Here is a 19,442-nt window from a genome sequence, read left to right on the forward strand (position 1 = left end):
TCTTGTTTTACAAAAGTGATCTATTCTTAAGGTTGTGAAATTGAGTCTTCTATTTGACAAAAATCATTGTTACCCAGAAACACTTTTAAAATGTTAATATAATTCACTGCTTTCTGCATTATGAACAATGAAAGCAAGAAATCTGGTCAAACTGGGATGTTGAGAGGTAGGCTGAGGACTGGCCACTGTACTATTTCACTAAAACTGGAAAAATAATACAAATGCAGACTCCAGAGGTGAAATTCAGGCGATTTATTGTAAACAGGATAACCCTAGCACTCCACCATACTGGCTGTGTCACATGCTCCCTCTTTCACATCAACTGGTCAAAAAAGAAGACTTTCTTAAGAAGCCTCAGGTAACTAATAACTTAGTTCCACAAATCTCATTTACTAAGCACTGCGTAAACTGCAGTATCTGGGGTAGTCTGTTATTGCTCATGGACTGCAGCTTGGACCCACCTAAATGAATCCATTAGTATGCCTGAGTGATCAACAGCAGCTCTAGATCCAACCTGGAAATTGGAAAATGCTGACGCATACCAAACAATTGCAGGTTCATGGAAGACTACATGAGATTGCTCTCAGATCTCTTCATGTGTCATTCTCATAAAAAAGACACTTAAATTTCACCCATTTTTTAAAAAAGAGCTAAAAGTTACTCAATAGCACATAATTTTCCACATAAAAGGTAGGTGGATTTTTATTTACTAGTACAGTGGTGGATCGGAACACTCAGGCCTAATTTCAGATCTGTCTTGTATATACTTGCAGTTTAATGAAAAGCTGCATAGTCTACAAATACATAAAACCAGAAGGAAGTGATGATTTCACACACCTTCTGATGGATAAAGACAGGCTTCATATAAGGAGGTTCTTGAAGGTAGGGATAAAAAGATGGTTACAGCACCACATTGATCTGACAGTAGAAATGGAGCCCCGCTTTTGAAAGCAGCCCCATAGTTGTGACTATATCGTTCTTGCCCAAAATTGAGATTTGGAAAATGGCAAATGTAAAAACTTAAGATGTGAAAAGGTATGACTTTACAGAAGAAAGTCCTAGCCAATCAAATCATATGGGGAGGTAAAATGTCCTTCAAAAATGCCATTCTTTACTTTGCCTGAGTTAGTGGATGACAGGGCCACTTACTGTTACTAGTGCTTGTATATGGAAATATATTCACAATTTCTCTTGAAGCAAGTTTTAATAACAGTAAATATTTCAAAACAGCTGTTAAATCTACAGTAACAATTTCACCTAAAATAGTATCTCATGAAAAAAATATTTTTTTAAAAGTCTACTCCAGTCATCATCTGTGTTTATATGTTTATATTTATATATTCAAAAAATAACTTAACATTTAAGGCAAGATTAGACTGGTAGCAACAAGGGATTTTAGAGTTTTATGAAGACCTGCTATATAAGAATGCAAGGCTTTACTTTTTATATTTCCAAAAAGGTGGCTTTGTATTGGCTGCCTTTTAAATTCATAAAGGGGCAAGATATTTTGGTTCACATACTGACTGCAATTTCACTGTAATAAAAAGTTATATAGGTGGTTACAAAAAGCTGATGTTGGAAAAGCATGTCACACACTCAGTAGGATCTGAAGTTGACCCTATTTGTACGTGTTAAATAAATATGTTGTGTTAAAGCAATATGTTGATGAGGAAAAGTAAAACTCATGGAACACTGCAAACCAACTATGAAGAAGCAGGTCAATATAATTCAATCAGAATGAAAGAAACCACAGTAATCCTGAGAAATTCAGTTTAGGACAAAATTGATGTAAGGTAAGTCTGTATTTCTAGCATTGTAAATAAGTAGGGTTTTCTAGCATTTTACGAGTTGGCATAAAAAACATGTTCAAATTTTATAAAAAGATTAAAACCATGCCTTATATAACCAGCATTTCACTAATAAAAGATGACATTGCTTTATCATCTGCCAAATGTAATGTTTTCCACTGATTTACATGAAACCATCAAGTAGAAAGCAAATTTGAGGATCAATTTTTAAAAAGTTATTACCTTTCTAAATGTTGTGAAGCCTTCTATGTCAACCTAGGAGGCTTTTAGAAAAGAGCTAACTTTTAACTTTCTTCGGACAAGTGACTATTTTACAGAATAGGGAAGGAAGATTCTATAGGAATATCATTCATTTTAAGCATTGTTATATTGGGGAAATTTCTCTCAGTAATCAAAAGAAAAATTTTAAAATATTTAAGAGGCATGTATTTAAAAAATATTCTACATCTATAAGATTTTGTAATTTACTTTGGATTTATAATATTTCTACATAATGACATTTGACAATTTTTTGTTTGTTTCTCTAATAGTGAATCAGAAACTATTAAAGTGGCCAAGATGATTTTCTTAGGCTCTGGAAGACTCAGGAATGCATCCACTTGCACTTTCCCATGCATGGGGAATCTTCAGAGTTTTGCAGCCATGAAGTTAATATGCGGTTTCACAAGGGGAAACAGTGGCAGACCACGCTTGAATTCGGTCATGTTCTGAATCACTTCAGGCTGCAAAGAAAAAAGTTTCCTTTTAGTGTATTTAACCTAAACATCAGAATAAGGACATCAACTTTTTTTGGCGGACACTGGGAGCATGCCTCAGTTCTACTTAATATACTGTTTTTTTGTTTTGGCCTGAGGCCGCTCTACCTAATAACCCATGTATCTTGATCTGCTGACCTTTCTTCTGGATCAGTATGTCTGGAGGGTCATGAATTGGTCTGTACAAACCTATGGTAAGTGTCCTTAGTCCTTTTGGTTTTCCTCTGGGCAAACAAGGGCTGGCTCACCAATGACTTAGAGGCTTCGCATCAAGGCTTCAGCAGAGTAGCAGAGGCTTGTGTGCCCACCCACAAAAAGCCTAGTTACACTGCCAGTTTCCTCCTCTTGCAAGCTAATGTCAATCCTTCTAGATGATTAAAATACGCAGGTAACATGGGAGAGACTAAGAAGTCTCTCTCCAGTATTCAGTGCTGGGAACAGATGTGGCCAGAAATGATCCATTGCAAAATAACACAACTGTTCAAACAGGAGGCAAAGGCAGACAAGGGTAGAGGCTGAGTGACTAGATGTTCAGGGTAGAACTAAAGTAGAAGCTCCAACACCTGGTGACCTGAAACTTTTAGTTCATCACTTTTAGTTCCCAATGAACAAGCTTCTTCTGGCCGGGCACAGTGTCTCGTGCCTGTAATCCCAGCACTCTGGGAGGCCGACGCAGGTGGATCACTTGAGGTCAGTAGTTTGAGACCAGCCTGGCCAACATGGTGAAACCCCATCTCCACTAAAAATACAAAAACTAGCTGGGCATGGTGGCGTGTGCCTGTAATCCCAGCTACTCAAGAGGCTGAGGCAGGATAATTGCTTGAACCCAAGAAGTGGAGGTTGCAGTGAGCTGAGCTGAGATCGCACCACTGCACTCCAGCCTGGGTGACTGAGTGAGACTCCATTTCAAAAACAAAAAACAAAAAACAAAAAAAACCAAGCTGCTTCTTCTAAATAGAAAGTCCTCTGTCAGTACAATCTAACATAACGTTATATTTCTTACTTGTGGCAAGGCTGGTGCTTGTGACAAATTTATGTCATTTTGACATGGGAACTCTCCAACAACAGGACCTATAAGAAAATAAAAGGTTTAGTACTTTGTACTTATTGATACTATCACAAAAGAACAACTAAAAAAAACTAAACCAGACTCAGTTAATTAAAAACACCGCACCAGCCCCGTTCATGTACTTCTCAGATCCTCTAAAGGTTGCCTGCTACCCAACGCCTTAAGTACTTGTCCTGCCTTCTATCCAGAGCCACCCAGTGATGGCTCATGATATTCCTGAGGTCATAAAACTTTGGCCACAGCAGTTTTAGGGCCCAGGTCTAATGTGACTTTCTGTCCACCCAGAAGGACCTTGCTAGGTTTCTAAACTGTTAGTAAACTTACTAGTTTTACTAAACTGCCCAGAAAGCAAGGGAGTTAATGGCCACAGGACAAACTTTGGCCAGTAAAAGCCAGGAAACGAAAGGACTGGGAAGTTAACTTGCTTACCCATACTCCCCACATGCAGTGGTTCATGCAGCCTGTTTGAAGACGCCCCAACAGCAAGCAGCTGTGTTTTCCTGTGATGCTGTGGCTAGCTCGGCATTCTATCACCTGGTATTGCCTCTCTCCTTCACTACCTCATTTCTCTTCTCCCCTTATATCTGCAGACCTTATCTCCAGTTTCCGTTCTCTACCTCTTTTACTTTCTGGTGTTCTATAAGGCATGTAGCTATGACAAAGGCCAACCATCAGATGGCTCAACATGAGCCTAAAAAGGCAACATTTGATACTTACAAGAATCCATTTCCCTGGCAAGAACATGGACGGATACCTTATGTCTCCTTGGAGCATCTACTGCCAACATTTCCTAGGCACAAAGAAGAGCAGGGTCACCCTTTTGCTCCACTAAAGAACTTACAATGAGGTGTTCTCTGATGACTATGAAGAATCAGCTATCACACAGTCAGATATAGAAAAGATGCTTCCCTTTCTGGCCGGGTGCAGTGGCTCATGCCTGTAATCCCAGCACTTTGGGAGGCCGAGGCAGGTGGATCACTTGAGGTCAGGAGTTCGAGACCAGCCTGGCCAACATAGTGAAACCTTGTCTTTACCAAAAATACAACAATTAGCCAAATGTGGTGGCACATGCTTGTAATCCCAGACACTTGGGAGGCTGAGGTGGGAGGATTGCCTGACACAAGGAAGCAAGCTTGCCATGTGCCGTGAGCCGAGATCACGCCACTGCACTCCAGCCTGGGTGACAGAGCAAGACTCTGTCTCCAAAAAAAAAAAAAAAAAAAGAAAAGAAAAAGAAAAAAAGAAAAGATACTTCCCTTTCTTTCCCCTCACTTACACTATTTTATTTAAGCTCTAGAAAGATTTAGCAAGGCACGCAAGAATTATTCTTTTTTTTTCCTTTCCTTTTCTTACTCTAAGGAAAGAATTATTCTTAACCCAATTTTACAGATGAGAAAACTGAATCCAAGGAGATTAAAAAACTGCTCAAACTCCTACAGCTAATAAGTGCCTGAGCTAGGATTAAAAACCTAGCCTAGTACTCACTGGGATGGACTGTGCAAGGCTGCACTTGGTGATCTTTAGTGTCTACAGAGACAATGGTCTGAGCTTAGTCAGGGACAAGCACAACGCCTGCTCCTCTAAGAACCTTCTCAGATTCTGCTTGTAAACTGTGGTTCATCTACCAAAAGAGAAAGGAAACTAACAATTACTGAGTCCTGCGTTATATCAGGCACTCTCCTATGTCAGCTCACTTAATTCTCTGTGAACTAAGCATCATGATGATTCTTACTTTAGAGGCATGGACTCTAAGACACAGCAGCTTACATGAATTACATGGGTCACACAGTTCATAGGTGATGGTGTCAGAAGCTAGAGTCTGCTTGCTCTCTCCATTCCACCATGCTGCTTGGAGGGATTCCCCTTAGTTACTACCATGAATGCCAGCAGTGCTAGGCTGGCAGGTGGATCCTGTGGGGAAGTATGTCCCAACCTTTCCCTTAACAGCAGACTTCTACTGTCTTTTCTAAAGGGGTACAAAATTGTGACAAAGTTCCTCTTATTCCTTAGCCACAAGCAACGTTTCATATCCTTAGAGGAAAGAAATCATCAGCCAAACCAAATCCACTCAACAGTTATTTACTAATAACTGTTACTAGTTACTAGTAACTGGGCAGTTACTAATAAGCCTGGTCCTATGTGACTGCAAGGAAGCCCTGTTGATGTTGCACAGCAATCCTGCCCATGGCTCCCCACTCTACTCCCCGCCAGCAGGCAAAACAGCCCAGATTCTCACAGGCCTGCTCTGACCTCTCCACCCTCTTTCCAGGAACTCAGCCCAGGTCTGCCTCTATTAACATGTAGTACCTCATCTAAGAACTTCATCTTACTGGAGTAAAAAGTTTGCTTCCAAAGATCTCTTCTCCATCTCTTGTCACCCAAACCTTCATTACCCCCTTGTCTACCCACATCAGCAGACAGCAGAACACCTTCTCCAGTTTCAGATTGTTCCCGATTTTCTGACCAACTCTGGACAATCCTCATTTTTCTAAAAACAAACAACTGCACCTTCTTGCAAACTATTAATATGTTCTAAGGAACACTACAGTCCTGGGAGATATTTATAGGTATTCTGTGTAAAAGAGGATGCATGGTGAAATCAGTTTAGAAAATGTTAGTCAAAATTAAATAAATGCAGGCTAAAGTCTTTACTGTGGGACTTCTTATAATTTCTAAAATACCAATACACTCTGATTCTCTAAGAATGCGAATAGTCTTTCCCAAACTTGTATGGTCATGAAATCCTTTTCCTAGGTACCCCTATTAATATCTTGCATACCATGGAACACAGCTAGGGAAATGCTGTTCCAGACTTAGCTTAGGCCTGGTTATAAATACTCTCTCTGTTTTTTTTTTTTTTTTGAGATGGAGTCTCGCTCTGTCGCCCAGGCTGGAGTGCAGTGGTGCTATCTTGGCTCACTGCAACCTCCACCTTCTGGGTTCAAGTGACTCTCCTGCCTCAGCCTCCTGAGTAGCTGGGATTATAGGCGTGCACCACCACGCCTGGCTAATTTTTGTATTTTTAGTAGAGACGGGGTTTCACCATGTTGGTCAGGCTGGTCTCGAACTCCTGACCTCGTGATCTGCCCGCCTTGGCCTCCCAAAGTGCTGGGATTACAGGTGTGAGCCACCACGCCCAGCCCCTCTCTCTTTTTTTTGAAACAGGGTCTAGCTATGTTTCCAAGGTTAGTCTTGAACTCCTGGGCTCTAGCAATCTTCCTGTCTCAGCCTCCCCAGCAGCTGGGACTACAGGCTATTATTGCAAAAGAACAAGAGTAATTTAGATGAGACACTTCTTTTCCTCTATACAATGCAAAGGAAGCCATGAGGTAAAGAAAATCACTTGTCCAGCCATCCATTTTTGTAGCCAAAATGGGTCAAATCTCATTGCTGAAAAAGGTGCTTTCAAAATACTGGCTTCTGCTGCTCAGTTCTGAAACTATAGTCTCCTTTTCTTATTGTTAAGGTGATACCAGCTATATTAATACTTGTTTGCATACAGCCTTAATAATTTTGCAGAAGAGTTGCTGGGAGAGGTGTAAGCAACTCATGGGTGATACAAAATCACCATTTTCCTCAAAGAAACTATCAGCACCTTTGGGTCAAAGACTGTTACTTTTTCCTTACCCTCTCACTCAGCACTAGGAGTGGTGAATTAAATAAACATTAGAAACCCTAGTACAGGAGAAAATGTGATCAAGCCTCATTGTACCACTAACTTCACAAAGTCATTCTAATGAGAACTGTAAGCACTGACTCCTATGCTGGTAGCTATAGTACCTCCCTAGAAAAAAATACTGTAGAGTATCTCTCTAAAAGGATGTGGGCACAGGGCAGGACTGAGTCCCCGTCCAAACAACATAATGACAGATACAAACCAGAAATGGCTAGAACATTAAGGGACAATTCTAAGGTACTATGGTAATCACAGAGTATAATTTTGCTCCTTATTTTGAAAAATAGGCATATGAGTATTTTACACAAACCAGAGGCCCCAATATATTACAAAAAACATATGTAACACGTTAGGTGCAATTCCATTGCAGCACAAATTTTGAGTTTTTGCATTTAGCATACTTATTACACATTAATATACCTACTTAATGGAAATTTTGCTATCCTTCTTAGAATTTTTATATAGGGGAAGATTTAGATGGTGTGAACCTCTTTTTTTTTTTTTTTTTTTTTGAGACAGAGTCTCGCACTGTCTCCTGGGCTGGTGTGCAGTGGTGCGATCTCAGCTCACTGCAACCTCCGCCTCCCGGGTTCAAGTGATTCTTCTGCCTCAGCCTCCCAAGTAGCTGGGATTACAGGCACCCGCCACCATGCCCAGCTAATTTTTTTATTATTATTATTTTTAGTAGAGACAGGGTTTCACTATGTTGGCCAGGCTGATCTTGAACTCCTGACCTCGTGATTCACCCACCTTGGCTTCCCAAAGTGCTGGGATTACAGGCGTGAGCCACCATGCCCAGCCGGTGTGAATATCTTAAAGCTTGCTGGGAAGACTTTAATGGTGGTGCCTCCCTTTCTTTTTGATAGACTTCCTAAGTGAGCGCAAGCATGTAAAACTTATAATATCTCTGACCACAATTCAAAGGTGAGTAATCATTTATTTTAAAAAGCAGCCACAGTGGCACCTAAATGGGTGAAGATAATTTATAGTTGTCAGAGCTTGGAAAATAATCTGATTCTCAAGTTCTTTTGTTTTCTTTGTTCTTCCTTCCCACCAAACAAGCTCAGCAATATTCTTTGCAGAGTAGGGTGGAGAACAGAGAGAAGAAACTGAAAGGGTGCCTAAAAAGGTAGATCTGGAAGTCAGGAAGGGCTGTCACAGTCCTTGGTTTAGAGCATGGGTTTTGGCTTCCTTGGGCCACACTGGAAGAAGAAGAATTGTCATGGGCCACACATAAAATACACTAACAATAGCTGATAAGCTAAAAGAAAAAAAATTTGCAAAATATCTCATAATGTGGGCTGTACATGGCCCGCAGGCTGCAGGTTCAGCAAACTTGGTTTAAAGGGAGAGGAAAACAGTACTTGGTTCAATAAAAACTGTCTTTATTCTAAAAGTCATTAAGCGTTTGTGTCAAAAAACTCAAATCCACAAAAACACCTTCATAAATCCAGCCTGAATGGCTTCAAAGCAGCAACACACAATATAGCACATACAATAGGTGTTTTGGTTTTTTTGAGGCACAGTTTCGCTCTGTCACCCAGACTGGAGTGCAGTGGCATGATCTCCACTCACTGCAACCTCTGCCTCCCAGGTTCAAGCGATTCTCATGCTTCAGCCTCCTGAGTAGCTGGGATTACAGGCGTATGCCACTACGCCCAGCTAATTTTTGTATTTTTAGTATAAATGGGGTTTCACCATGTTGGCCAGGCTGGTCTTTAACTCCTGACCTCAAGTGATCCTTCCGCCTTGGCCTCCCAAAGTGCTGGGATTACAGGTGTAGGCCGCCATACCCAGCCCTATAATACTTTCATATCAGTCAAAATCTAAATATATGAATTTGACTTACCTTGTAGAATTTGATGATATCTTCCTTGGTAAGTGTCTTTAAATATGCAACCTCAGTGTTATCTGAAAAAGTAATCAAACAATATTTTACTAACATTTTCATATGAAGCAGCCCAGAACAGTACACTAAATGACAATATACTTCACTCCAAGACTCTTAAGTATCCATATATATTTTTTTTTGAGACAGAGTTTCACTCTGTCACCCACGCTGGAGTGCAGTGGCTCGATTTCGGCTCACTGCAACCTCTGCCTCCTGGGTTCAAGTGATTCACCTGCCTTAAGCCTCCTGAGTAGTTGGGATTACAGGCACAAGCCAACACGTCTGGGTAATTTTTATATTTTCAGCAGAGATGGGGTTTCGCCATGTTGGCTAGGCTGGTCTTGAACTCCTGACCTCAAGTGATGTGTCCACCTCAGCCTCCCAAAGTGCCGGGATTATAGGCGTGAGCCATCGCGTCTGGCCAAGTATTCACATTTTTTTTTTTTTTTGAGATGGAGTCTTGCTCTCTCACCCAGGCTGTTGTGCAGTGGTGCGATCTCAGCTCACTGTAAGCTCTGCCTCCCGGGTTCATGCCATTCTCCTGCCTCAGTCTCCCAAGTAGCTGGGACTACAGGCGCCCGCCACCATGCCCAGCTAATTTTTTTTTTCTTTTTTATATTCTTAGTAGATACGGGGTTTCACCGTGTTAGCCAGAATGGTCTTGATCTCCTAACTCGTGATCCGCCCGCCTCGCACTCCCAAAATGTTGGGATTACAGGCGTGAGCCACTGTGCCTAGCCAAGCATCCACATTTTTATGTGACCATTTGCTTTGATTTCAAATAAAAGTAAGTGGATGCTGGCTGGGCACAGTGGCTCATGCCTGTAATCCCAGCACTTTGGGAGGCCAAGGTAGGTGGATCACTCGAGGCCAGAAGTTTGAGACCAGCCTGGCCAACATGGTGAAACCCCATCTCTACTAAAAATATAAAAATTAGCCAGGCATAGTGGAGTGTGCCTGTAGACCTAGCTACTCGGGAGAGGCTGAGACATGAGAATCACCTGAACCCGGGAAGCAGAGGTTGCAGTGAGCCAAGATCACATCACTATACTACAGCCTGGGCGACAGAGCAAAACTGTCTGAAAAAAAAAAAAAAAAAAAGGCCAGGTGCAATGGCTCACACCTGTAATCCCAGCATTTTGGGAGGCCGAGGCAGGGGGATCACCTAAGGTTGGGAGTTCGAGACCACCCTGACCAACATGGAGAAACCCCATCTCTACTAAAAATACAAAGTGGTGGCACATGCCTGTAATCCCAGCTACTTGGGAGGCTGAGGCAGAATTGCTTGAACCCGGGAGGCAGAGGTTGCGGTGAGCCGGAGATCGTGCCATTGCACTCCAGCCTGGGCAACAAGAGCGAAACTCCATCTTAAAAAAAAAAAAAGTAAGTGGATGTACTGCAATGGGTAAGAGCCTTGGCTCAGGAGCCAGGCCAGCCTGGATTCACATCCTGGCTCTCTGGTTATGAGCTTTTGGATCTTGGCCAGTCACCTCAACTTTTCTAAGCCTCAGTTTCCTCATCTGGAAATTGGGGATGATAACTACTTAATAAGGGCTGCAGTGAGAATTAGGAAAAAGATACATGACAATAACACTGCTAGGTACACGGCAAATGCTCAATAAATGAGAGATAGTATTATCATTAATAGTGAATCCAACTGCTAGATAAATTATAAGTAGGCTGGACGTGGTGGCTCATGCCTGTAATCGCAGCACTTTGGGAGCCTGAGGCAGGAGAATCGCTTGAGCCTAGGAATTCAAGGCTACAGTGAGCTATGCTGACACACTGTACTCAAGCCTGGCTGACAGAGTGAGATACTTTCTGAAAGAACAAAACAAAAATAAAAATTATGGGTAAGGAAACTGAGGTCCAAAAAAGGTGTCTTGACCAAGATTTTTAGCTTGTTGGTGTCAGAGTAAGAACACAACCCACATCCCCTGACTTCTAGTACAGCTTAGCACAATCCATTGTTAATCTATGCTCTAGAAGCAAGGTGAAAGGAAGCTGATTCAAGACAGGAGACTTCAAGAATCACAGCTCTCCCAAATCTGAAAGGAGTGAAAAATCTTTGGAGATCCCTACAGGCAAATGTTTGAACTCCTGTGCCTCAAGGGCAGCATTTGCCTCAAAGGGGTTCAATCTGGTATTATCTCATTTTTTTAGTATTATGGGAAATAGATACTTAGGTATCTGTGATCAGAATCTCAGGATACACTGATGAAACAAAAATGTGAAATTGAATTATTAATACTTTATTGTGAGATATGGGTAGATCCAGGTCTAGGTTTGGAGGAAAAAAAAAAAGAGATAAGGTTTCTAACAGAAAACTGGGGTTAAATTAAGTAACAGTTCTTTGGAAGTGCCAGCCATCCCCCCACCCCAACTCCCCAAATAGGTAACGGAATATCACCTACAAAATGAATACCATTTTGTAGAATGGCCTTAATCAAATGTTACTTGAATGCCATAAATGTTGGAGCCCTAATTTTACCTTACCTCTGTCAAAATTATATTGCTGGGAGATGATTTCTCCCCAGTATTTAGCACACTCAGCAGATAGCTTCTTTGGTTTGTCTAGTCGACGAATTGCTAATGCTTGAATGTGTTTTTGGAAGGCCTCTTCTGTCATGTCCTCTATGGACTTTTCCATGGTAATTAAGAAAGCTTCCACTCTGCTTTCTAGGTAGTGAGGTGGCTTTTCTGACTGGATGATGAATCTCAAGCCCTGTATGCCATTGGCTCGACGTGGCCCGCTGAAGACGATATAGCCTGAAACACAGACATCAGCCAGTCATGACCGTGGCATTTGAGACCTGGGTCATTTTTAATCCTTCAAAAACTAACCTGTCTGAGCAAATAAAATCTAGTTTAAGGTTTTAGAGTATTCACCTCTTAAAGAAATATGAGCACTTAAGATGGTTTCAGTTCCTAAGGACAGAGCAGAAGAGCTCTCTGAAGAATTACAAAGTTGGAGATGACTTTTTCTTCTTCTTAGGAAAAAAATCCTATTCATTATTCAAACTCCCATCTTGTCACTCCTCACTCTCTGTGAGTTAATCCTCTTCAATCTATGCTAAAGTTACTCCCAGAATATAAAATGCTGGACTCATTTTCATCCCTTAGTGACAGTCCTAGCTGTGTTTCCTTTAACATCCAAGTTCCGCATATGAACCTGGCTCTCCTACTGTATTTCTTGTTAGATAATCCATTCCTGAACCAATTAATTCAGAATGCAACTCTCTAGAGATCAAGCTAACTAAAAGTCATACTTCCATGTTATCTCATGAGGACATGCACTACCTTCCTTCAACACCTTTTCAAAACCAAGCTCTTGGCTTATCTCCTTCAGCTGCCCTGCCCTGATCTACCACCTCCAACAGCTGTGGTGCCTCTGGGTCTCACTTCTGAGGAAGTTTCTATCTTCAACATAGCCATTCATAGTTTGATTTTCTTTGAGATGGAGTCTCGCTCTGTCACCCAAGCTGGAGTCAAGTGGCGCGATCTCCGCTCACTGCAAACTCCGCCTCCCGGGTTCAAGTGATTCTCTGCCTCAGCCTCCCGAGTAGCTGGGATTACAGGCATGCACCACCACGCCCAGCTAATCTTTGTATTTTTAGTAAAGATGGGGTCTCACCATGTTGGCCAGTCTGGTCTTGAACTCCTGACCTCAGGTGATCCACCCGCCTCAGCCTCCCAAAGTGCTGGGATTATAGGTGTGAGCCACCGTGCCCGGCCAATAGTTTGAGCTCTTATAATAACATTTACCATGCTGTACTAAAATTATCCCTTTACAGGCCTGCCATCCTGATTTGACTGTGAGCTCCTCGAAAGGCAGGACCATCCAGACCATCCATTTTCCATGTCCAGCACCTAGCACAATGGGTATTTAAACAATGATGGGTATTGGAGAGACTCATCCTTTTTTCACTGGTTCCTTTCTGTCATTACTGGGACTTCTTTGAGCTTCTTTCCTCATTGATCAAATCTGCCAGTACCTCAAGACTTTTAACAGTATCTAAAACTGCGAACACTTGCTGTGCCTTCTGTATGTCCCAGGCTTGGGATATAAAGATGAATGAGAGATAATACCTGCCCTCAAGGAACTCAGGCTTTAGTGAATCTAAGCTCCTCTGGATGGCTCATTTCTCATCTTGCTACCCATAAGCTTGTCCTTAGTATCCTTTTCCCCCACTTAAAATGCCCTCTTTATTGACATGTATGTAATATGCAGTATCATCTCATAAATAATTGCTTTAATGTCCATAAGATAGTGATTGCTTATCTTTTAGAAGTGGATTCTCTGTAATAAGGTTTTCTCAAGTCTCTCTAAGTAGACCATGCCTGATATACAGTGTTAGGTGAAAATGTGGAAAATGTTTTACAGGGAAAATAATTCATCAAAGTCTACAGTACCCTGCTATTTCCCCACTTTCCTCTCACCCAACTGCTCCTTGGTGCGCAGGGTGTTGAAGCAAGGTTCCGAGATAATCTGACAGAAGAGCTCCAGAAACATATTCTCTGAGGTGCTTTGCATGTCTGTTTGGTAGTATATCTCGATGCCACAGTTATTGTGAACTTCATTTCTCTGCTGATAAACAAACCATCCTCCTAGGAAGTTTCAAAAAGACAGCAGCAAGTTCAAAAACTTATTTGGGGTTTAATAAAGTCAATGCTATGTCTGCCCACACTTACAGATGATAATTTAGACATTAATAGAAAAGGGAGGTAGAGAAGCCTGGAGTTGTATTTCATTGATTTCACTTTTCTGATCATGTCCAACTTTGACCAACAGTCAAACTTACTAATTATAAATTGGCAGCACTAAGTTCCCTCTCATCAGAAGGAGGGGAGCCAGTGCCATCGCTCACATTTATAGTCCCAGCTACTTGGGAGGCTGAGGCGGGAGGATCACTTGACCCCAGGAGTTTGAGGCTGCAGTGAGCTGTGAGTATACCACTGCACTCCAGACCAAGACACAGAGTGAGACCCTGTCTCAAAAAAAAAAAAAAAAAAAGCAGAGAGAGAGGAACGTGGCCTGTAAGCCTCTCTCCCTCACCCACCTCACATCCTTCTAGCCTTTTCATACTTTTTTTTTTGAGACAAAGTCTTGCTCTGTCACCCAGGCTGGAGTGAAGTGGTGCCATCTCAGCTCACTGCAACCTCCGCCTACTGGGTTCAAGCAATTCTCTTGCCTCAGCCTCCTGAGTAGCTGGGACTATAGGCATGTGCCACCACACCTGGCTAATTTTTCTATTTTTGGTAGATACGGGGTTTTGCCATGTTGGCCACGCTGGTCTTGAATTCCTGACCTGAGGTGATCCGCCTGCTTTGGCCTCCCAAAATGCTGGGATTACAGACGTAGGCCACCAAGCCTGGCCCTTTTCTTTTTTTTTTTTTTGAGACGGAGTCTCGCTCTGTCACCCAGGCTGGAGTGCAGTGGTGCAATCTCGGCTCACTGCAACCTCCATCTCCTGGGTTCAAGCAACTCTCCTACCTCAGCTCCCAAGTAGCCGGGATTACAGGTGCCTGCCACTATGCCCAGCTAATTTTTGTATTTTTAGTAGAGACGGGGTTTCACCATGTTGGCCAGGCTGGTCTCAAACTCCTGACCTCAGGTGATCCGCCCACCTCAGCCTCCCAAAGTGCTGGGATTACAGGTGTGAGCCACTGCACCCGGCTGCCTGGCCCTTTTCATATATATTCTAAAACATCTCGGTTGCAGTGAGCTGACACTGTGCCACTATACTCCAGCCTGGGTGACAGAGTAAGACTCCGTCTCAAAAAATAATAATAAAAATAAATAAAACATCTCCTTTATAATGCTTGAAAATTTTCCTTTTCACTTGAGACAGTCTGTCACTGTGGCACCCAGACTGGAGTGCAGTGGCACAATCATGGCTCATTGCAGCCTCAACCTCCTGGGCTCAAGCGATCATCCCACCTCAGCCTCCTAAGTAGCTACAGGTGTGCGCCACTATGCCCAGCTAATTTTTTTTATTTTAAATTTTTTGTAGAAACAAGTTCTATTTTACCCAGCCTAATCTCAAATTCCTGGCTTCAAGCAATCTTTTTACCTTGGCCTCCCAAAGTGCTGGGATTATAGGAATGAGCCACCACCCAGGCCTGAATATTTTATTTTTAAATACTAAGTGCCTTTCCATGAAGAGTTAAGTGAAGAACTATTTAAAGATTCACATCTGATCAGCTGGCTAATTCAGCATGATTTCCTACCACTTAGCATTTTGAGAATGAGATGTGAACTGGGCTATTTTTGAACATGGAGAAATTTGGGAGGGTACTTAGGAGGCAAAAGAGATTAAGATCCTAGGAAAGGAGACAGAAAGAGGGAAGTAGAGTCAAAAGAAGTAAGAAGGATGAATTGCACTTTGAAATATTGTTTCTACACTGGCCTCACTTTGAAGTCAACTGCTATGGCTCTTGCATAGAATATCCTGAGTCTTTCTCTAATTGTAGTGGGATCAGCACATCCTGAGTCTTGTCCTGGTTTTAGTGAGTGAGGAATAAACTGGCAAAAGTTGGAAATAAACCACTACCAGATCTGTGATGACTGGTCATGCACAACAGCAGAGCTGGGCTCAACGTATCTCTAAGCATTCAGCAAAGGTATCCTGAAGTAATAATATGTTCCAGTTGCTTTAGAAGCTACTCAAATGAACTAGACACAGACTTTGGCTTTAAGGAATGTACAGTCTAACAAGAAGATGGAGATGCACTTCAATCCCAACACAAGAGAAGTGCTAAGTAGCTTGAATAGGGAGGTTCAGAAAAATTGTGCTGCAAGTCCAGAGGTAGATGTGATTATTTCTAGCTGGGAGTTTTACAAAAAGTTTAGTGGAATAAGTAGCTTATAAAATAGGCCTGGAAGGAGAAGTAGGATGTAGGCACTGGCCCATGAAGAAGAAGGGGGAAAGGAGAACACCATTTTGGGAGGATAAAACAGCTGGGGGGAAAAGGCAGCACAGATGGTTCATGCATAGGGAACAACCAAACAATCAAGCTTGGCCAAAAAAAGCTTCTATTCCTTCATTTAATATACCTTCTATTACACAGTTTTGAGCAATATTGACAATAATGCTTAATGAGTTTTTATCAGAAGAAGCCACTGTTAATGTAAAAGTAACCCAACATTGTAAACCCCAATATATAAATTCAATAAAAGTCTTTGTTAATCCCTTATAAAAATATACTTGTAATGATTACATGTTATCTGCACCTGTGGGTTTCCTAAAACTATTTCTGCCAAAGAATCCTATGGGTTTCCAATTAAATATTATAATTCCAGTTTCCATTTTTATAAATGTATTTTATTTCATGACTCATAGTCAATAGCTTTGTGATATTTTTACTTCCTAATTCCCCTTCATTCAAGTACCCGTCAATTCCAGTATCATTCTCTTCAAAATTATTGCCTATCTCCAATTTTACTTATTTGGCCCTCCTACCAAAAATTTTTTTGGCAGAATTACCTATCTCTAATCATACTTCTGTAAATAGTAGAGGTTCCCAAGTAAATCTTTGGCATAAAACTATACCAAATTCAGCCCACCTGTAATCACCCACACTGTTATGTCAAAATAGTCCATTCCCAAAGTTACAACATCTCTACTTACTGTCAGGGAGCTGAACTTCTCTATACCGAACCAGCTGACTTGGAAGGAGAGGTTTGGTATGAGCATGTTCAATGAGGGTGTCTTCAACCATCTGCATAATTCCTAATGCAGCCTATGGAAAAAGATACGTCCCAGCATATTACAAAAACATAAACATATCTTGTTTGTGAAATAAACTGGCTTTGTTTATCATAAAAGTGGATTCTAAAACCTTAAATACATTTGATCCTATTCAAATGGATAAAAATTGAATTTGTCAGTATGGTCATTTTGCAATAGAGTCAATATGGTAGTGGTGAAAGAAACAGACACCCAAACAATCATCAACACTGATGCTGATGCTGGAAAAAAGGCACTGCCAAAGATGGTCTCAAGTGAAATGATCCTGACTACAGACACCTGGGGTCACAGAAAAGCAAGGGAGGCAAACATAGGCGTTATTGTAGGTAAAATGACCTTGGTAAGAATCTTGCTTCTGCCACTTATTAGCATCTGACCTTGGGCATATTGTTCTGGAGGGGGTATAGCAGAGTGGTAGAGACCAAGGGATCTTTTCTTTTCTTTTTTTGAGACAGCGTTTCGTTCTGTTACCCAGGCTGGAGTGCAGTGGCACAATCATAACTCACTGCAGCCTCAACCTCCTAGGCTCAAGAGATCCTCTTGCCTCAGCCTCCTGAGTAGCTAGGACTACAGGCATGCACTACCACACCTGGCTGTTTTTCAATTTTTTGTAGAGTTATGTTGCCCAGGCTGCTCTCAAACTCTTGGGTTCAAGCAATCCTCCTGCCTCAGCCTCCAAAGTACTGAGATGACAGGCGTGAGCCACTGCACCCGGCCGAGACTGAGGGATCTTGAGACAGACTGCCACGGAAATTTTGTAGTGCTTTCCATGTGCTAAGTACTTAGCATGTACTATTTAATCCTTACCACACATGACGTAGGTGCTACTATAACTCTAATTTTACAGAAAAGAAAACAGATAAGCACAGAGTTAAGACATTTTCAAAAGATTACAGATCTAGTATATAACAGAGCCAGGATTTGAATCCAGGCTGTCTAATTCTACAGCATGTGCTCTTATCTACTATACAATTATGCCACCCCATACAGAGTAGGGATAATTACTCCCATTTCCTCCTATGATTGCACAAGGTAGAAAACAGCAGAGGAGGCAGCCATGAAAGTAGGTCCTCAGTTAATCACCATCATTCTACTTTCCCTGTGCCCTCTACTTTCCTCCACAGAGCAAGAGGGTTGAGTAAACTCTAATGTGTTTCTTATCACACCATGCTGGTTAACAATCTTGAGAAAGACTAGAGGGAAAAAATATCTTGCAATGATCCACAAAAGATTGCTAAAACCTCAACCACCCACCTGCTTTGTTATGTTTCCATGGAGAAGGGCTTCAATGTGCAGCCGTGACAGGAGCTGAGGTATGAAGGCCTTAAGGCGAGGAAGGGTTACATCTGCAAAGGTGTAAGAAGACATAGTGAGCGCTACCTATGAGGGATTTTTTGTTTGAGATAATTTGAGACTTACAGAAGACTTGCAAAAATAGTACACAGAGTTCCTGTAAACACTTCACCTAGTTTTCCCTAATGTTAACATCTTTCATAACCATCAAAACTAAGAAATTAACATTGGTATAATACTATTAACTAAAGTACAGACTTTATTTGGATTTTTCCCATTTTTATCTTTTTTTTTATTCCAGGATTTGATCCACAACCCTCCATTACATTTAGCTGTCATATGTCTTTAGTTCCCTCTAATCTCTGACAGTTTCTCAGTCTTTCCATATATTTCATGATCTTAAGACTTTTGAAGAGCACTGTTCAGTTATTTTATAGAAGTCCCACATTTGGGTTTGTCTGGTGTTTTCTCACAATTAGATTTCATGTCTGTATTACCACAAAGAATACCACAAAGGTAATGCGCCTTTCTCACTGCATCCTATCAGGGGACTCATGAAGTTGATATGTTGTAGTACTAGTGATGTTAAAACTGATCACTTGGTTAAGGTGGTGTCTGCCAGATGTCCTCACTGTAAATGTATTATTTTATTCTTTTGTTTATAATTTAATAACTCATATGTGCTCTATATGCAATTTGGAAAAGCCCACTTGCCCATCTACACCTATTTTTCCCTTTGTAATTACTAAATATTTATTTTGGGAAAAGTAAATGAGATTATACAAATATTTTCTTTTTCTTTAAATTTGACCCACTAATTTTAGCATCCATTGGTAGTTATTGCCTGTAGCAATTATTATTATGGAGTTCTAATGGCAATTTTTCTATTTCCCTCTTTCTTTTTACATACATTAATTTAATCCTTCTGTAAGGAAGAGCTGTCCCTTCTCCATTAGGACACCATAGTAATAACTGCTACATGCAAGATCTACTAATGGATGCTAAAATCAGTGATAGACATTTAAGGAGAAACATGGGAATGCAAATAACAAGTGCTTACCACAGATCAGGAATTTTACAGATGTTATCTTTCACACTATAAAGTAGCTACAATTATCCCCACTTTAAAGATAGGAAAATGAAGTTAAGAAAATTTAAGTTTGTTGTTCAAAGTCATTAAGCTAGTAAATTGCAGAGCT

At 41.2% G+C, this 19,442-nt stretch overlaps 1 protein-coding gene across 7 annotated transcripts in view; it reads right to left on the reverse strand.

The window, feature by feature from the left end:
- Positions 1–237: 237 nt before the first annotated feature.
- Positions 238–19,442, reverse strand: part of IDE (insulin degrading enzyme) — a 128,464-nt gene continuing 109,259 nt past the window's right edge. For all 7 annotated transcript variants that reach the window (XM_034931104.2, XM_008950689.6, XM_034931105.4 and 4 more), the window contains 8 exons: positions 18,205–18,296; positions 16,831–16,942; positions 13,640–13,807; positions 11,696–11,968; positions 9,158–9,219; positions 4,350–4,422; positions 3,567–3,634; positions 238–2,530 (listed from right to left, as the gene is read on the reverse strand). In XM_034931104.2, coding sequence (XP_034786995.1) covers positions 2,435–2,530; positions 3,567–3,634; positions 4,350–4,422; positions 9,158–9,219; positions 11,696–11,968; positions 13,640–13,807; positions 16,831–16,942; positions 18,205–18,296 — 944 coding nt within the window. In that variant the 3' untranslated portion in view covers positions 238–2,434. The remainder of the gene's footprint in view (positions 2,531–3,566; positions 3,635–4,349; positions 4,423–9,157; positions 9,220–11,695; positions 11,969–13,639; positions 13,808–16,830; positions 16,943–18,204; positions 18,297–19,442) is intronic.

This window comes from Pan paniscus, chromosome 8 (genome assembly GCF_029289425.2).
Source record: "Pan paniscus chromosome 8, NHGRI_mPanPan1-v2.0_pri, whole genome shotgun sequence".
Taxonomy (NCBI): domain Eukaryota; kingdom Metazoa; phylum Chordata; class Mammalia; order Primates; family Hominidae; genus Pan; species Pan paniscus.